The following is a 13053-nucleotide window of genomic DNA, read 5'->3' on the forward strand; positions in this document are numbered from 1 at the left end:
GTATTCCAATGCTTATTTTCGTGGGACTTCTCTTTGTTTTGTCTCAAACCATTAAATTTTTTTAAAATGTACCATTAATTTTTTATTTTCTCAATCTCTTTTGCTATATTTTAATTTTCTTGTAAAAATTGATTGCAACTGTGTCTCTGTTTCATATTTCTGTTGCTATTTTTAAGAAGGACCAGAAAGAGCCAGCCTGCCAGCCTTGTGGCCTCTCTTCGCTGTCTTCTGGGAGATTAGGTTCTGGGGAACTCCTACCTTTGGGGGTAAAGTCTAGGTAGATGCATTTAATTTGCTTCCGGGGCTTTAAGGCCATAGGCAAAGGTATGCAAAACGAAACAAATGTAGCCATCTCATCCGCGTAGACATCGAATTTCTGAGCCAGAAGGGACTTCGGGACATAGGCAGTCAGAGCTACAAGTCTCTGTCCCTCTTGCCAGTGACCTGCACAAACCTCCTTCTCTCTCTGGATCTCAGTTTCCGTGTTTGTCAAAATGAGGAGGGTTAGAACTCGGTGAAGGTCATAATTTCAGAAGCCACCTAATGAGAGCGCCGCTTCCATATTTTTCAGGTGTGAAGAAGGGACTAAGTCTCTCTGGACGCCCAAAAGGAAGCGGGGTTGAGATGCGGTAGGTTTTTCTTATCAACTCCCCACCCCCCCGCTGGGACTGAGCGGACGGAGCTTGCGACGGGGACCGCAGTGAATGCATCCGGCGCTAGGACCGGCGAGGGCCTCCTCTAGGCTGCAGCGCCACCGCCCCTTTCCACCCCGGGGTGGGGTGGGGAGGGGGGGCCAGAAAATGAGGAAACACAGGAACTTGGCACAAGTTGTGCAGCTACGGCCACGGCGGAGCGCTGTGCCGACGGCTAGGGGCCCCTTTTAGCTCCGGGGAAGGGAAGGGACTAGGCAGGAGAGGAGCCAGGAGTGGGGCCCCAGCGGCCCAGCCTGGCTCTACCCGCGCCGCCCCTCCCCCCCCGTCCCATCCCTCCCAGGTCCTGTCCCATGTGGTCCAGAGCCCTGGTGACCCAAGCAAGGCAGGTGAGACTGGCGGGATGCTGACCTGGGGAGGGGGCGCGCGCGGTGTGGGGACTGCCCCTCACCCGCCCCTCGCCCTCCGGAGATGGAGCGCGCCTGTCGGGGCGGGGGTGGGGGGGAAGAAGGGGGCTGGGGGTCTGCTCCTCAGCCCCATCCCGGTCCTCGTCTCCTTCCCCATCCCTGGCGGCCGCTGTCCGGAAGGAGGGGGAGGTGAACTCAGGGATGCATCCCAGGGACCAGAGGCAGCCGAGTCTGAGCCTGGGAGCGGGGGTGGCGAAGCCAGCACAGATTGTGCTGTGCGCGTACGACAGTCGCTGTGTGTGGCTCCGAGTGTGTGACGGGCACTCTATGTGACGGCCACTGTGTGATCTTGCGTGTGAGACTGGCCTCGAAGCATGACCCTGTATGTGGCGGGGGGCCGGCAGGAGGACGGGTGTGTGCCAGTGGCTGGGGGCATCCTGGCGCGAGCCCTGGGCAGCGGGGCTCTGAACGGAGGGGGAGGGGGAGGTGTTACTGGTGAGTTCTGATGTGCAATGGACATATGCCGTGTGTGCTGTGCCGACCTGCGGAGGGGGCTGCTCCCCGGGGTTCTCACAGTGCCGAGTGGGCCTTCTGGGTAGGCGGCTGCTGTGTGTGTGTCCAGCTTCTTCGTTCGATAGGTATGTGGCTGAGGGCACTTCTGCAGAAAAGTACTTGAACCTGACGGTACATCTGTTGTGTATGCTGTGTCTATAGCCTGGGGCGGGCGGGGGCGGGTTAGGTGATAATCTTGCCCCAAAGAGTAAATTGGAAGCCACCCCAGCCTTCTTAATCTTAGACTGTGGGGACCCTACCCAAAATCGCTATCTTCTCCCTAATACTGCTCTCTTCAACAGTCCCAGAGAAGAGAGGGGAGGAGGGTGCGGGGTTAGGCATCTCCGACTAAGACTAGGGAATCATGGAGAGCCTCAGAGGAATCCTTTCTCTCTGAGACTTGCTCCCTGTGTGGCCTTTAACCTTCCTGAGCTTCAGTTTCTTTTTCTGAGCTCAAGTTCCAAGATCCTTTGAGCATGTTCTCCTAGTTGAGGCTGACACCCTCAAATACCTCCCTCCACCCCAAGGGGGACCAGCATCCTTCAAGAGACAGTTGGCCTTCTAGCCTGGGCTGCCATTAAAGTCTCAGGTCTTGTACAGCCCTGGAGATGAGAAGGAGATGTAAACTGGGGAACTAAGGCTCTGAGAGAACAGCTGTTGGCCTGCAGGGACAGCTCTATGGCTTAAACCTTAGGACCTCTACTCTTAGAGATCAAGGGGAGGAAGGGAGAATCCCCAGCTGCTGACCCAAATCTCCTATGTGGCTTCAAGTACTGAGAAATGACTTTGAGTCATCCCTTCCACCTTCCTACTCCCCTCCACCCCCCAACATATACTCTGTAAAAGAAAGAGGAAGAACCGAGGAGAAAAAGCCTCCGACCCCCATCCCTCTCCCCATGCTCCAGTCAAATGGTGCTGGAGTCCACCATTCTTCTGGACTTCTGTTCCCTTTTCCTAGGGGAATGCCCTAGGGGCTGGATTAGGCCTGGAGGAGCAGAAAATATAATCTGGGAATGTCGAACTGGGAAGGACCCTTAGAATATAGAGTGTCAGCTGCAAGGGTCTTTGGGGACCATCTAGTTACAGACAAGGCCCGGAGACCCAAAAACTCTGCTCAAGGTCACATCACAAGCAGGTGGCAGAGACAGGATTCTAACCCAAACTCAAGTAGACATTCAGTTGGGTGCAATTTCTTCTTCTGTAAAATGGAATCCTCAGGCATATGCACAAATTATATACATGTATGTAACTGTCTATACACATGTATGTACATGTATATATAGACATAAAATCAATGACTCACCAATGACCGTGTATGAAGGAATTGGGTGACGGAACGCCTGGGGTCTTTTCCCGGCCTCTTTGTCTCGTGGGGGACAGCTCTGGGGCACGTGGGCCCTGCTTACCTGTTGCTGCACATTCTTCTTGTCCCAGGTTACCTCCTCAGTGACCCCTAAATACTCCACGTCTCAGTCAAGATGCCGACGGTAAGCCTGGTTTCAACCTGTGGCCAAGAATTCCCCAGTTTCAGTGCTCTCTCTGTCTCCCAGGCCCTCCTATGGGGTATCCCTGACTTCCACTCAACCCTTGGTTGAGGTGGACCCATGTTTCCTCATTGGCTTCTCCTAATTAACTTGACTTCCCTCCTGGTGCTGCTGGGGGAAGGGGCTAGGATGGCAAAATTGGGGATCAGATAGACCCTCTTCTATATAGTCTGGAGGTTGGTGTGGGAAGATGGCCATCTGCCCCATCTCTGTGTCCAGGACGCCCCTCACTTCTCTCCATCTCTACCTTCCTCTGTCTCTGTTTTCCTCTCTGTGTGCCTCTTCCCTGCCCTCGTGGCCCTCTGCCTCTGTCTTTGAGTCCCACTGGGCTCTCTCTCTGGCTGTAGAGACGCTGGACACCCGGCACTCAGTGCATCACCAAATGTGAACACATGAAGCCCAAGCCAGGCGAGCTGGCCTTCCGCAAGGGCGAGGTTGTCACTATCCTGGAGGCCTGTGAGGTGGGGACTGGGCCATAGGTGGGGATGGAAGGGGCCCAGACTCTGGGGAGGTGAAGGTCTGAGGCCCGTGAGCCAGGATCAGGTGTAAATCTCAGGGAAGACTGGGCACAGCTTCCTATTCCCTCCCTCCATCACCAGCTCTGGCCTCATATCCTCGGCAGAGCAAGAGCTGGTACCGGGCCAAGCACCACGAGAGTGGTCAGGAAGGGTTGTTGGCAGCTGGAGCCGTGCGAGAGCGAGAGGCCATCCCCGCTGACCCCAAGCTCAGCCTTATGCCGTGAGTAGATAGCACCCTCAGTGCCCTCAGGTTCCGCTGTCCACAGGACTTATTTCCTATCACCTACTGTTTCCTTGATGTCAACTCGGCACAATGCCCCCAAATCTGCATTGCCCAATGCCCTCAGTTCCCAAAGTCCATGGCATTCTTTTACGTGGCCCACTATTCCCCCCACCCCCTTATCCTGTGTTCCCCTAGGACTTGCTCTCCCAGTTCTGGTCCCAACCCCAATTTGCCCACAGGTGGTTCCATGGCAAGATCTCGGGGCAGGAGGCAGTTGCTCTGCTACAGCCTGCAGAGGATGGGCTCTTTTTGGTCCGGGAGTCTGTGCGGCACCCTGGTGACTACGTGCTGTGTGTCAGCCACGGCCAGGAGGTGGTTCACTACCGAGTGCTCCACCATGGTGGACGGCTGACCATTGATGAGAGTGTCTGCTTCTACAATCTTATTGACATGATAGAGGTCTGACAATCTCCCCATCCCTCGGTTCCATCTGTTGCTTCTGGGGATCCTTCCCATCCCTCCCCCTAACTTCCAGGATTCGTTAGTCTTCCCAAGAACTTCTTTTGAGGGGTATAAACCCCTACAAATCTCCCAAGACCGTAAATTTGAGATCCCTAAATCCCCCACCCCCAGGCTCCTCCTAGCTCCCAATAACCCTATAGAGTTAGAGTTCTGTCTAGCTAGAATTCTACCCCTACCAATCCTGAAAGAATCTTCCAGGGGATTTCTCCAACCCCCCCCCAAGCCTACTCCTGCCTCCCCACCCCATGACCACCCTCTCTCTTCCCTACCCCCTATTTCTGAAGATTCTAACTGGGATCTCAGCCCAGCTTTGGTTACTAGGGAAACCAACCCAGCCGTCAGCAACTAGTGTCCATGGGAACCAAGGCCCCCTGACTCCCCCAGCCTCTCCTCAGCTTCCTGAAGGGCATTGGTCACCTAGGAGGGAGCTAGGACCAGCAGTCCTCCCGCGTAGCCAGTCATCCCCACAGCCCAGGAGAGGGAGTCTATTCCCCTTTCCTAAGGAGACTCATCCATGGGCATGTCTCATCTCAAGCTGCCATCTGTGTATCTGTCCATCCATCCATCCACAGCATTACATGAAGGACAAGGGAGCCATCTGTACAAAGCTAGTGAAACCCAAGAGGAAACATGGAACCAAGTCAGCTGAGGAGGAGCTGGCCAAAGGTGGGGGCTTTGGGGGAAATCCAGGGAAAGGAGGATCTAGAAGTCTCTCTCCACCCCATCCCCCCAACTCCCTATTGGGCAGGGAGCATAACAAAAGATCTTATTGGGCAAGGGAGTCATAAGAGGGAAGAGAGGATGAACAAGCATTTATTAGGCACCTACTATATACACCAGGCACTATGCTAAGCACTTTACAAATATTATCTCATTTGATCCTCACAACAACCCTGGGAAGAAGGTACTAATATCATCCCTGTTTTACAGTTGAGAAAATTAAGGCAGTTGTATGTTAAGTGACTTGACCAGGGTCACACTAGTAATAAGTGCTTTGGGCTGGATTTAAATTCAGGTTGTCCTGACTCGAGGTCTAGCACTCTATTCTCTGCCACCCAAAAACCTCTAAGAAAACTGGATTTCAGTCTTGGCTCTGCCACTGTGTAGGGCTACTTAAGTCAAACATTTATTAAGCACCAGCTTAATAAAGAAAGACCCTTCCCTTCTCTGGGTCTTCATTTTCCCATCTAGAAAATGGGTACAGTAATGCCTGCACTGAGAGGAGAGAGAGGATCACCCCTGAAGTCAAGAAGCCCCGAGTTGAAGTTGCCTCTTTGATCCACAATAAAACCGTGTGCGCACGGGCAAGTGACTTAGGCTGTCAGTGCTCCCAGGCAGTTCTCTCAGGCGATGGACGTAGAGCAGAGGAGTTTGCTATCTGAACTGGCGGAGGGAGTGTCCATGCTGAGCGCCCCCTTTCCTGACGAATTCCAGGGACCACTAACAAAAAACCCAACCCCAAAGCCCAAAGCAGACTCAGCCACTACAAGCCCAGGGAGCTGTTGTGAGAACCAAATGAGAGTGTGGGGCTAGACAGGCTTCGTAATTTTGTGAAGCGCTATTTTTAATGGTAATCGTGTGTCCATATGGGGAGACAACCTGTTGTACTCGTAGCTAGCATTTATATAGCACTTTAAGGTTTGCACAATGTTTTACATTGCATCTGCTTGCCTGTGCTCCACAGTACTGGCTAGAAGGCTGCCCTTTAAGCCAGGAAGTCCTGGATTCATGCCCCACTTCTGACGTATACTGGCCGGGAGACCTTGGCCAAGTCACAGCTTCTCGGGGCTGCTCCTCCGTATTGTGAGGACCTCACAGGATCTGTTCCTGTCTCCTCTGTTCAGCCCAGCTGAATGTGCTCAGTAGAAAGGGAGGGGAGACACCCTCCTTGCTGTGCCTGGATCCCACCTGATGGGCTCTTTTCCCCCCTAGCTGGCTGGTTACTGAACCTGCAGCAGCTGACCCTGGGCAGCCAGATCGGGGAAGGAGAGTTTGGAGGTGAGTGGGAAGCAAAAGATGTGCATAGGTGATGGGGGGAGGGAAGGAGGCAGGATAGGACTAGAGCTCATTCAGGGGTAACCTCTGCCCTTCACCCCCATCCAACCCTGCCCCCAGAGGCTGTACCTCCTGCCAGGGAGAGACTCAGCCAAGACTGAGCCCAAGAGAGCTCCAAAGAGGCTCCCACTGATCCAGCTCTGGGGGGAGGCTTTAGAGAGTGGACAGAATGGAAGTGGAGGCTGGGCTGGGCTCAGCCTCGGTCTCAAGCTCAGGTTGAGCCCAAGGTTCAGACCCCCTCCTGGTCATGGGCATGTCCCAGCTGTGTTGCAGGGGGAGTACCTGGGCCAGAAGGTGGCCGTGAAGAACATCAAATGTGATGTCACAGCCCAGGCCTTCCTGGATGAGACCGCTGTCATGACGTAAGGCTCAGGACCCCCATCTGGGAAGGTGTGGGAAGGAGCTCCCCTTGGTCTTCCCTCATAATCTCCCAGGGCTTGGGGGAGGGGGGAGCTCCCAAGTCTCCTGAGGCCCAAGAGCAAATGGAACCAACCTTTAGAGCCTGGAGATTCCCAGGTGTGTTCATTCAGGTCTTGGAGGAGAGCAAGACCTGGGCTCCAGGCCAAGCCCAGAACTGGGTGTTCCTGCCCTGATCATTTACTGCATGACCTTAGACAACTGTGTTTGACTCAGTTTCCTCATTTGCAAAATGAGAGGGTTGGACCCTGGGTGGCTGGGCTCTGGTCATCCCCCTTCTAATATATACACGCACCCCCCATTACTCTTCTAACCCACCCCTAGGAAGATACAGCACAAGAATCTGGTGCGGCTGCTGGGGGTGATTCTTCACCAAGGGCTTTACATTGTCATGGAATACATGAGCAAGGTCAGCTGTCTTCTCTGGCCCTCTTCTGGGCATTGCTCTCTCCCCAGTGGGCGCACGCTTCCTCTTTAAGTCTGCTCTCTTCCTGGGTTGTTCATCTTTTCTCCACTGCCACCCCATTCCTCCTTGGGCTCCTTTCTCCTTGCCCCACTCTAACCCCCGTCTTTCTCATGGCGAAGATCCAAGAAGCAAAGCTAAAAGGGGATGATGGAATCTGGAGGAGGGTGCAGGGGGGCAAAGAGATCTGGGAAAGGGGAAGGGTGATGAATGGGGGAAGGAGAAAGGATTGAGGGATTTGAGGAAAATGGAAAAGACGAGAAGAATTTAAGAAAAGGAAACAGAAGAGGTTGGGAAATGAAGATGGAGAGAATTAAGGGAGGGGGAGATGAGGGACATCCCAGGGAGGGGAAAGAAGTGGAGGGGGGAGAACTGGGGAAAGGTGAAAGGGAATTGAGAGACTCAGGAATTTGTATTGGGGAAGGAAAGAAGTGGCAAAGCTCACAGGGATCTCCTCTGCCCAATCTTCCTTCTCTAGGGGAACCTGGTGAATTTTCTTCGAACTCGGGGCCGTGCCCTGGTACACAAGGCCCAGTTGCTGCAGTTCTCCTTGTGAGTAATGGGAAGGGAGCAGGAACCTTCAAAGACGTTGCTTCTGACCTCTTGGGTCTATGAGGCAAAGCAGGTCAGATCCCAGGAGTGGCACACAGCGCCCAGAACACTGAAGTTGAAGTCAGAGGACCTGGGTTCCAATCCAATCTTTGCTATTACTTATTGCCATTGTCGCCTTGATCAAGGCTCTTCCCTTCCCTGGGTCTCAGTTTACCTATCTGTAAAGTGAGGGAGATGGACTAAATGGACTCCTGGGCCCTTCCAAGTCTGATAGTTTGATCCTATATATATATTTTTTGTTTGTTCCTTGTGCTCAGTAAGAAGATAGGGGCCAGGGCATGGGAGACCATGGTATAAAACTTACTCTCAATCTCCTGACCTCTTTTCCACCTACTTCTTGGGCCAGGCATGTGGCTGAGGGCATGGACTACTTGGAGGGTAAGAAACTTGTTCACCGAGACCTGGCCGCCCGAAACATCCTCATCTCGGAGGATCACGTGGCCAAAGTCAGCGACTTCGGTCTGGCCAAGGCTGAGCGAAGGGGCCTGGATACCAGCCGACTCCCTGTCAAGTGGACGGCGCCTGAAGCCCTGAAACATGGGGTGAGAAGGGGTGGGCATTAGGATCATCCACCTGTTGTCAGAGGGGGGATCAGGGGTGAGGGTGAAGGTCAGATGAACCCCATCTGGAAGTCTCAGGATTTCAGAGTTGAAGGGACCTCAGCAGCCCTCTAGCCCAATCCACGCATCCCAAAGAACTCGAACACCTCCAAGAATCCAGTGGTGACCTGACCTTTGGTCCCCTTCTCCTCCCCCAATCCACTACCTCCTGAGACAGCCCATTCCACTTCTGGACAGTTCCTCCTTAAGGAGGCTTTTTCTGACATCAACTCTAAATTTGCTTCTTTGCAACTTCCATTCTCTACTCCAAATCCTGATTTCTGGGGCCAAACAGAACAAGATGAACCAGTCTAATAATCCCTCTTCCAGGGGAGAGCCCTTCTAATACTTGGAGACAGCTGGCATTCTCTGCCCCCAGGTTTTCATCAGGTTAAACATTCCCGGCTCCTTTAATCAGTCCTCATGTAGCATGGCCCTAAGTGCCTTCACTATCTTGGATGCCCTTCTCTGGATGGACTCCAGCTTATCAATAGCCTTCCTAAACTGAAGTGCTCAGAACTGAACACAGTAGTCCACATTTAGTCTGACCATGCAAAGGACAGCAGGAAACCATGCCTACCTCTCACTGCAAGCCAATATTTCTTTAGCTTTTTTGGCTCTCCCACCCCAGTGTTCCTTTGATTTTAGGTTCTTTTTTATAAAACCTTTACCTTCTATCTTAGAATTAATAACATGTATTGGTTCCAAGGCAGAAGAGTGGTAAGGGCTAGGCAATGGGGATTAGGTGACTTGCCCAGGGTCACCCAGCTAGGAAATGTCTGAGGCCACATTTGAACCTAGGACCTCCCATCTCTGGCTCTCAATCTACTGAGCCAACCAGCTACCCCTTGATTTCAGATTCTAATGCTGACATCAGTATGCTTTGTTACTTTGGGCTAGTCACTTATCCTCTAAGGGCCTTATTTCATTAATGCAGAAATTGCATCTACTGAATTAGAAAATTAAATCCCTTCCCAGGTCAGACATTCTGTGTCCTAATATCTCTCCCAGCTCTGACATTCTATACTCTAAGGGTTCACACAGATCTGACATTCTAAGTCCTAAGGAACTCATCCCCACATTGCTATTCTGTGTTCCAAAAGTTCTCTCAACTTTGACATTGTATATTTTAAGAGTCTTCTCAGCTCTGACATTCTGTGTTTTAAACATTACTCTAGCTTTGACATTCTTTGTTTTAAAGGCTCTCCTAGATCTCACATTCTATGTTCTAAGCATCCACTCATCTTTGACATTCTGTGTTCTAAAGACCTCTTAGATCTGACATTCTGTGTTCTAAAGACCTCATAGATCTGACATTCTGTGTTCTAAAGACCTCATAGATCTGACATTCTGTGTTCTAAAGACCTCATAGATCTGACATTTTGTGTTCTAAAGACCTCATAGATCTGACATTCTGTGTTCTAAGCATCCCTCAGCTCTGACATTCTGTGTTTTAAATACCTCATAGATCTGACATTCTGTGTTCTAAAGACCTCATAGATCTGACATTCTGTGTTCTAAAAACCTCATAGATCTGACATTCTGTGTTTTAAGCATCCCTCAGTTCTGACATTCTGTGTTCTAAAGACCTCTTAGATCTGACATTCTGTGTTCTAAGCATCCCTCAGCTCTGACATTCTGTGTTCTAAATACCTCATAGATCTGACATTCTGTGTTCTAAAGACCTCATAGATCTGACATTCTGTGTTCTAAAAACCTCATAGATCTGACATTCTGTGTTTTAAGCATCCCTCAGTTCTGACATTCTGTGTTCTAAAGACCTCTTATATCTGACATTCTGTGTTCTAAAGACTTCATAGATCTGACATTCTGTGTTCTAAGCATCCCTCAGCTCTAACATTCTGTGTTCTAAAGACCTCTTAGATCTGACATCTTGTGTTCTAAGCATCCCCCCAACTCTGATATTCTGTGTTCTAAGGACCTCCCCCAACCCAGCTGGCATCATATGTTCTAAGGGTCTTCTTAGCTCTGACATTCTGTTCTTGGCATTTGTTGAAAACCAGCTCTGTCCCCAACCTGGTATTTTCTTTGCTGTGGTTTCTACACTCGGGGAACTCACGGTCTCATCAGGGATGCAGGACAACACAGAGAAACATCTAACAGTCTAAGCCTTTTTAACTCTGGACTAGATCTGTACTGGAGCCAGGGTAGGAGGTGACCAGAAGAGGGAAATCCCTTCGATGGCCTGGAATAAGGGAATGTTACCTGGAGGAAGTTGGACTTGAGCTGAGGCATCAGGGAGAATTCCAGCAGTCTGAGGGTGTGATGTGAGGGAAGGTAGCATGTAAGGGAGGTGTCTTCCCCTCCAGGTCCCTCCTCCTGTTTCTCTCCACCACCCTCCAAGGCCTTTCTCCCTGCCCTGACCTTCCCTGATGATATATAGTCTAGGGTCAAGGGATCCCATAGTCTTCCCCTCATCTCACCGGTCCTCCACTTCCACTCCGGACCTGCAGAAATTCTCCAGTAAGTCAGATGTCTGGAGTTTTGGGATCCTTCTGTGGGAAGTGTTCTCCTATGGCCGGGCTCCGTACCCCAAGATGGTAAGCATGGCATGAGGTATGCTCTAAGATTATAGCGGGCCAGAAGAGTGAGGAAGAATTAAAACTTCAAGGTCACGATGAGGGGCAGAGCCAGGCTTAGATGGGGGACCCTGGAATCACAGCTGTGTGGTGTGTGTGTGTGTGTGTGTGTGTGTGTGTGTGTGTGTGTGTGTGTGTGTAACTCAGGGACAGGATTAGATGGGGGTTGGGGGATACTCCAAGGTTACAGTGAGGCCTGGGGTGAGGGGTGGAAAGAGGAGCCACAGGGCTGTCGATGAGCCCAAGGAGCCTTTAATGTCTCCTCGATGTCCCCAATGCAGTCTCTAAAGGAGGTGTCTGAAGCTGTGGAGCAGGGCTACCGAATGCAGGCTCCGGAAGGCTGTCCTGCCACTGTCTATGCCCTCATGGCCAGCTGCTGGGAGGTGGAGCCTACTCGCCGTCCGGCCTTCAGGAAGCTCTTGGAGAAGCTGGCCAAGGAGCTGAGGAGCACGGCGACAGAGCCTGTCCCCGAGGGCAGCTCAGTTGGACCCCAAAGCCTCCAAGAACCTTGACCCTCTAGCCCTTATGCCCCCAAAGCTGCAGACCAGACTCTACAGGCTAAAGTGGAGGGCTCCCCAAGGCCTTGCCCAGCCCAGCCCAACCTCGTTGGGGACTGGAGGGAGGCTGGGGAACGTCAGAATGCCTCCTCCTATCTCCTTTCCTCCCTGGGTCATTCCTGGGCTGAGAGAGCCACCCAAAAGGGGAATAGGGCTGGGTGGGAGAGTGCATGGGGTGGGGACTGTCCAGCTGTGCCCTCCCCCCACCAGGCTTCTGAGGAATCTGGCCTCGGTTTCCTTGGGCTACAGGCACTCCTTCGCTGGTGGTACCTTCTTGGGGAATAACCAGGGGAGGTGCTCCTAGATGACCTGTAGAAATCAAGAAGCCCAAGGGAGGGCCCTGGCAACCTGGGAGAAGACGATAAAGGACATGGAGGCTTCATTATTCTGAGAACAACGGGCTTCTGTGTCTCTTTGTCCCCAGCCCTTATTAACTTCCCCAGCAGAGATCAGAGAGATTGTGCCCAGGGCCCAGCTCTGTGTGTCTTTGGAAATGCACTATGAATGTCCATCCCCTCCCTAAGATCTTCTCCGAGCTTTCCACGAGTCTGGTGACTGTTCGTGGGGTCCCACCGCCCTCTGACACGCAGATCTCTTGGATCCCATAACCGAGGGAGCGCTCCCTTTCCTTTGGAACTCATCCCAGGGATGAGCAATAAAGTGACTTCCCCCGGAGCTCAGGGAAGCCAGGGGTCAAAGTGCTGGATCCCTGGATCCCTGCCCCACTCCATCCCTTTCCTTACCCCATGAGGGCCCTGATCTGGGAGGGACAGAACAGGGCTTGGAATAAACTTTATACAAGTGAAGTGGAAAGAAGCTCACTCACTGCGATGGGCCTCATCCTTCCTCCACCTGAGCAAGGAGCATCGCCAACAGCTGGGAGGCTGGTAGGGAATCCTGGTGGCTCCTGAGGCTTCCCGATCCTCCAGGGGAGCAGCTACTCTCGGGACATGTTTCCTTTAAAGTCTCAGTGTGTCCCTTCCTAGTCCCCCTTCTCTCACTTCTGGCCTTTGGGGCCCGGTGGAGCAAGCCCGCTCCCTCTTTCCAATACTTAAAGGTAGGTCTCACGTCTTCCTAAAGTCCTAAACATCACCAGACCTTTCAAAGGAAGCTATTCTCCAGCCTTTTCACCTGAAAAGACATAAACTGGGCCCTTATTTTCCCCTTGGAAACCCCGAGGCCCCAGAGGACTGGGGTCACAACTGGGGGTGATGAGGGGCCACCCCAGCGCGCCCCAGCTTGGATGTCACCGTCACCTCTTGGAGCACAGTCCTGTCCTTCAGGGGCCCAATAATCCGAGGGCTGCTCTTCCTCCTGCCCCCCCTCTGGGGGCC

At 52.4% G+C, this 13053-nt stretch overlaps 1 protein-coding gene across 2 annotated transcripts; it reads left to right on the forward strand.

Annotated features, from left to right (window-relative positions):
- Positions 1 to 449: 449 nt before the first annotated feature.
- Positions 450 to 12525, forward strand: MATK (megakaryocyte-associated tyrosine kinase). Of its 2 annotated transcripts, XM_044658511.1 has the most exons (13): positions 450 to 629; positions 3044 to 3096; positions 3501 to 3614; positions 3776 to 3891; positions 4134 to 4353; positions 4989 to 5082; positions 6349 to 6414; positions 6734 to 6833; positions 7213 to 7297; positions 7830 to 7903; positions 8310 to 8505; positions 11037 to 11123; positions 11444 to 12525. In XM_044658511.1, exons 2-13 carry the CDS (start codon positions 3088 to 3090, stop codon positions 11672 to 11674), a joined length of 1392 nt encoding a protein of 463 aa, XP_044514446.1. In that variant the 5' UTR covers positions 450 to 629; positions 3044 to 3087; the 3' UTR covers positions 11675 to 12525. The 2 variants fall into 2 exon arrangements, with proteins under 2 accessions (XP_044514446.1, XP_044514447.1); XM_044658512.1 differs by lacking the exon at positions 450 to 629 and having other exon boundaries at positions 2993 to 3096.
- The last annotated feature ends 528 nt before the right edge of the window (positions 12526 to 13053 follow it).

The sequence above is a fragment of the Gracilinanus agilis genome, chromosome 1 (assembly GCF_016433145.1).
Source record: "Gracilinanus agilis isolate LMUSP501 chromosome 1, AgileGrace, whole genome shotgun sequence".
Taxonomy (NCBI): domain Eukaryota; kingdom Metazoa; phylum Chordata; class Mammalia; order Didelphimorphia; family Didelphidae; genus Gracilinanus; species Gracilinanus agilis.

Bases quoted from the DNA above. Each gene is read 5' to 3' on its own strand.
- MATK (XM_044658511.1), top strand. The intron at 3,615-3,775 runs GTGGGGACTGGG...TATCCTCGGCAG, and splicing joins CTATCCTGGAGGCCTGTGAG to AGCAAGAGCTGGTACCGGGC. The intron at 4,354-4,988 runs GTCTGACAATCT...ATCCATCCACAG, and splicing joins ATCTTATTGACATGATAGAG to CATTACATGAAGGACAAGGG.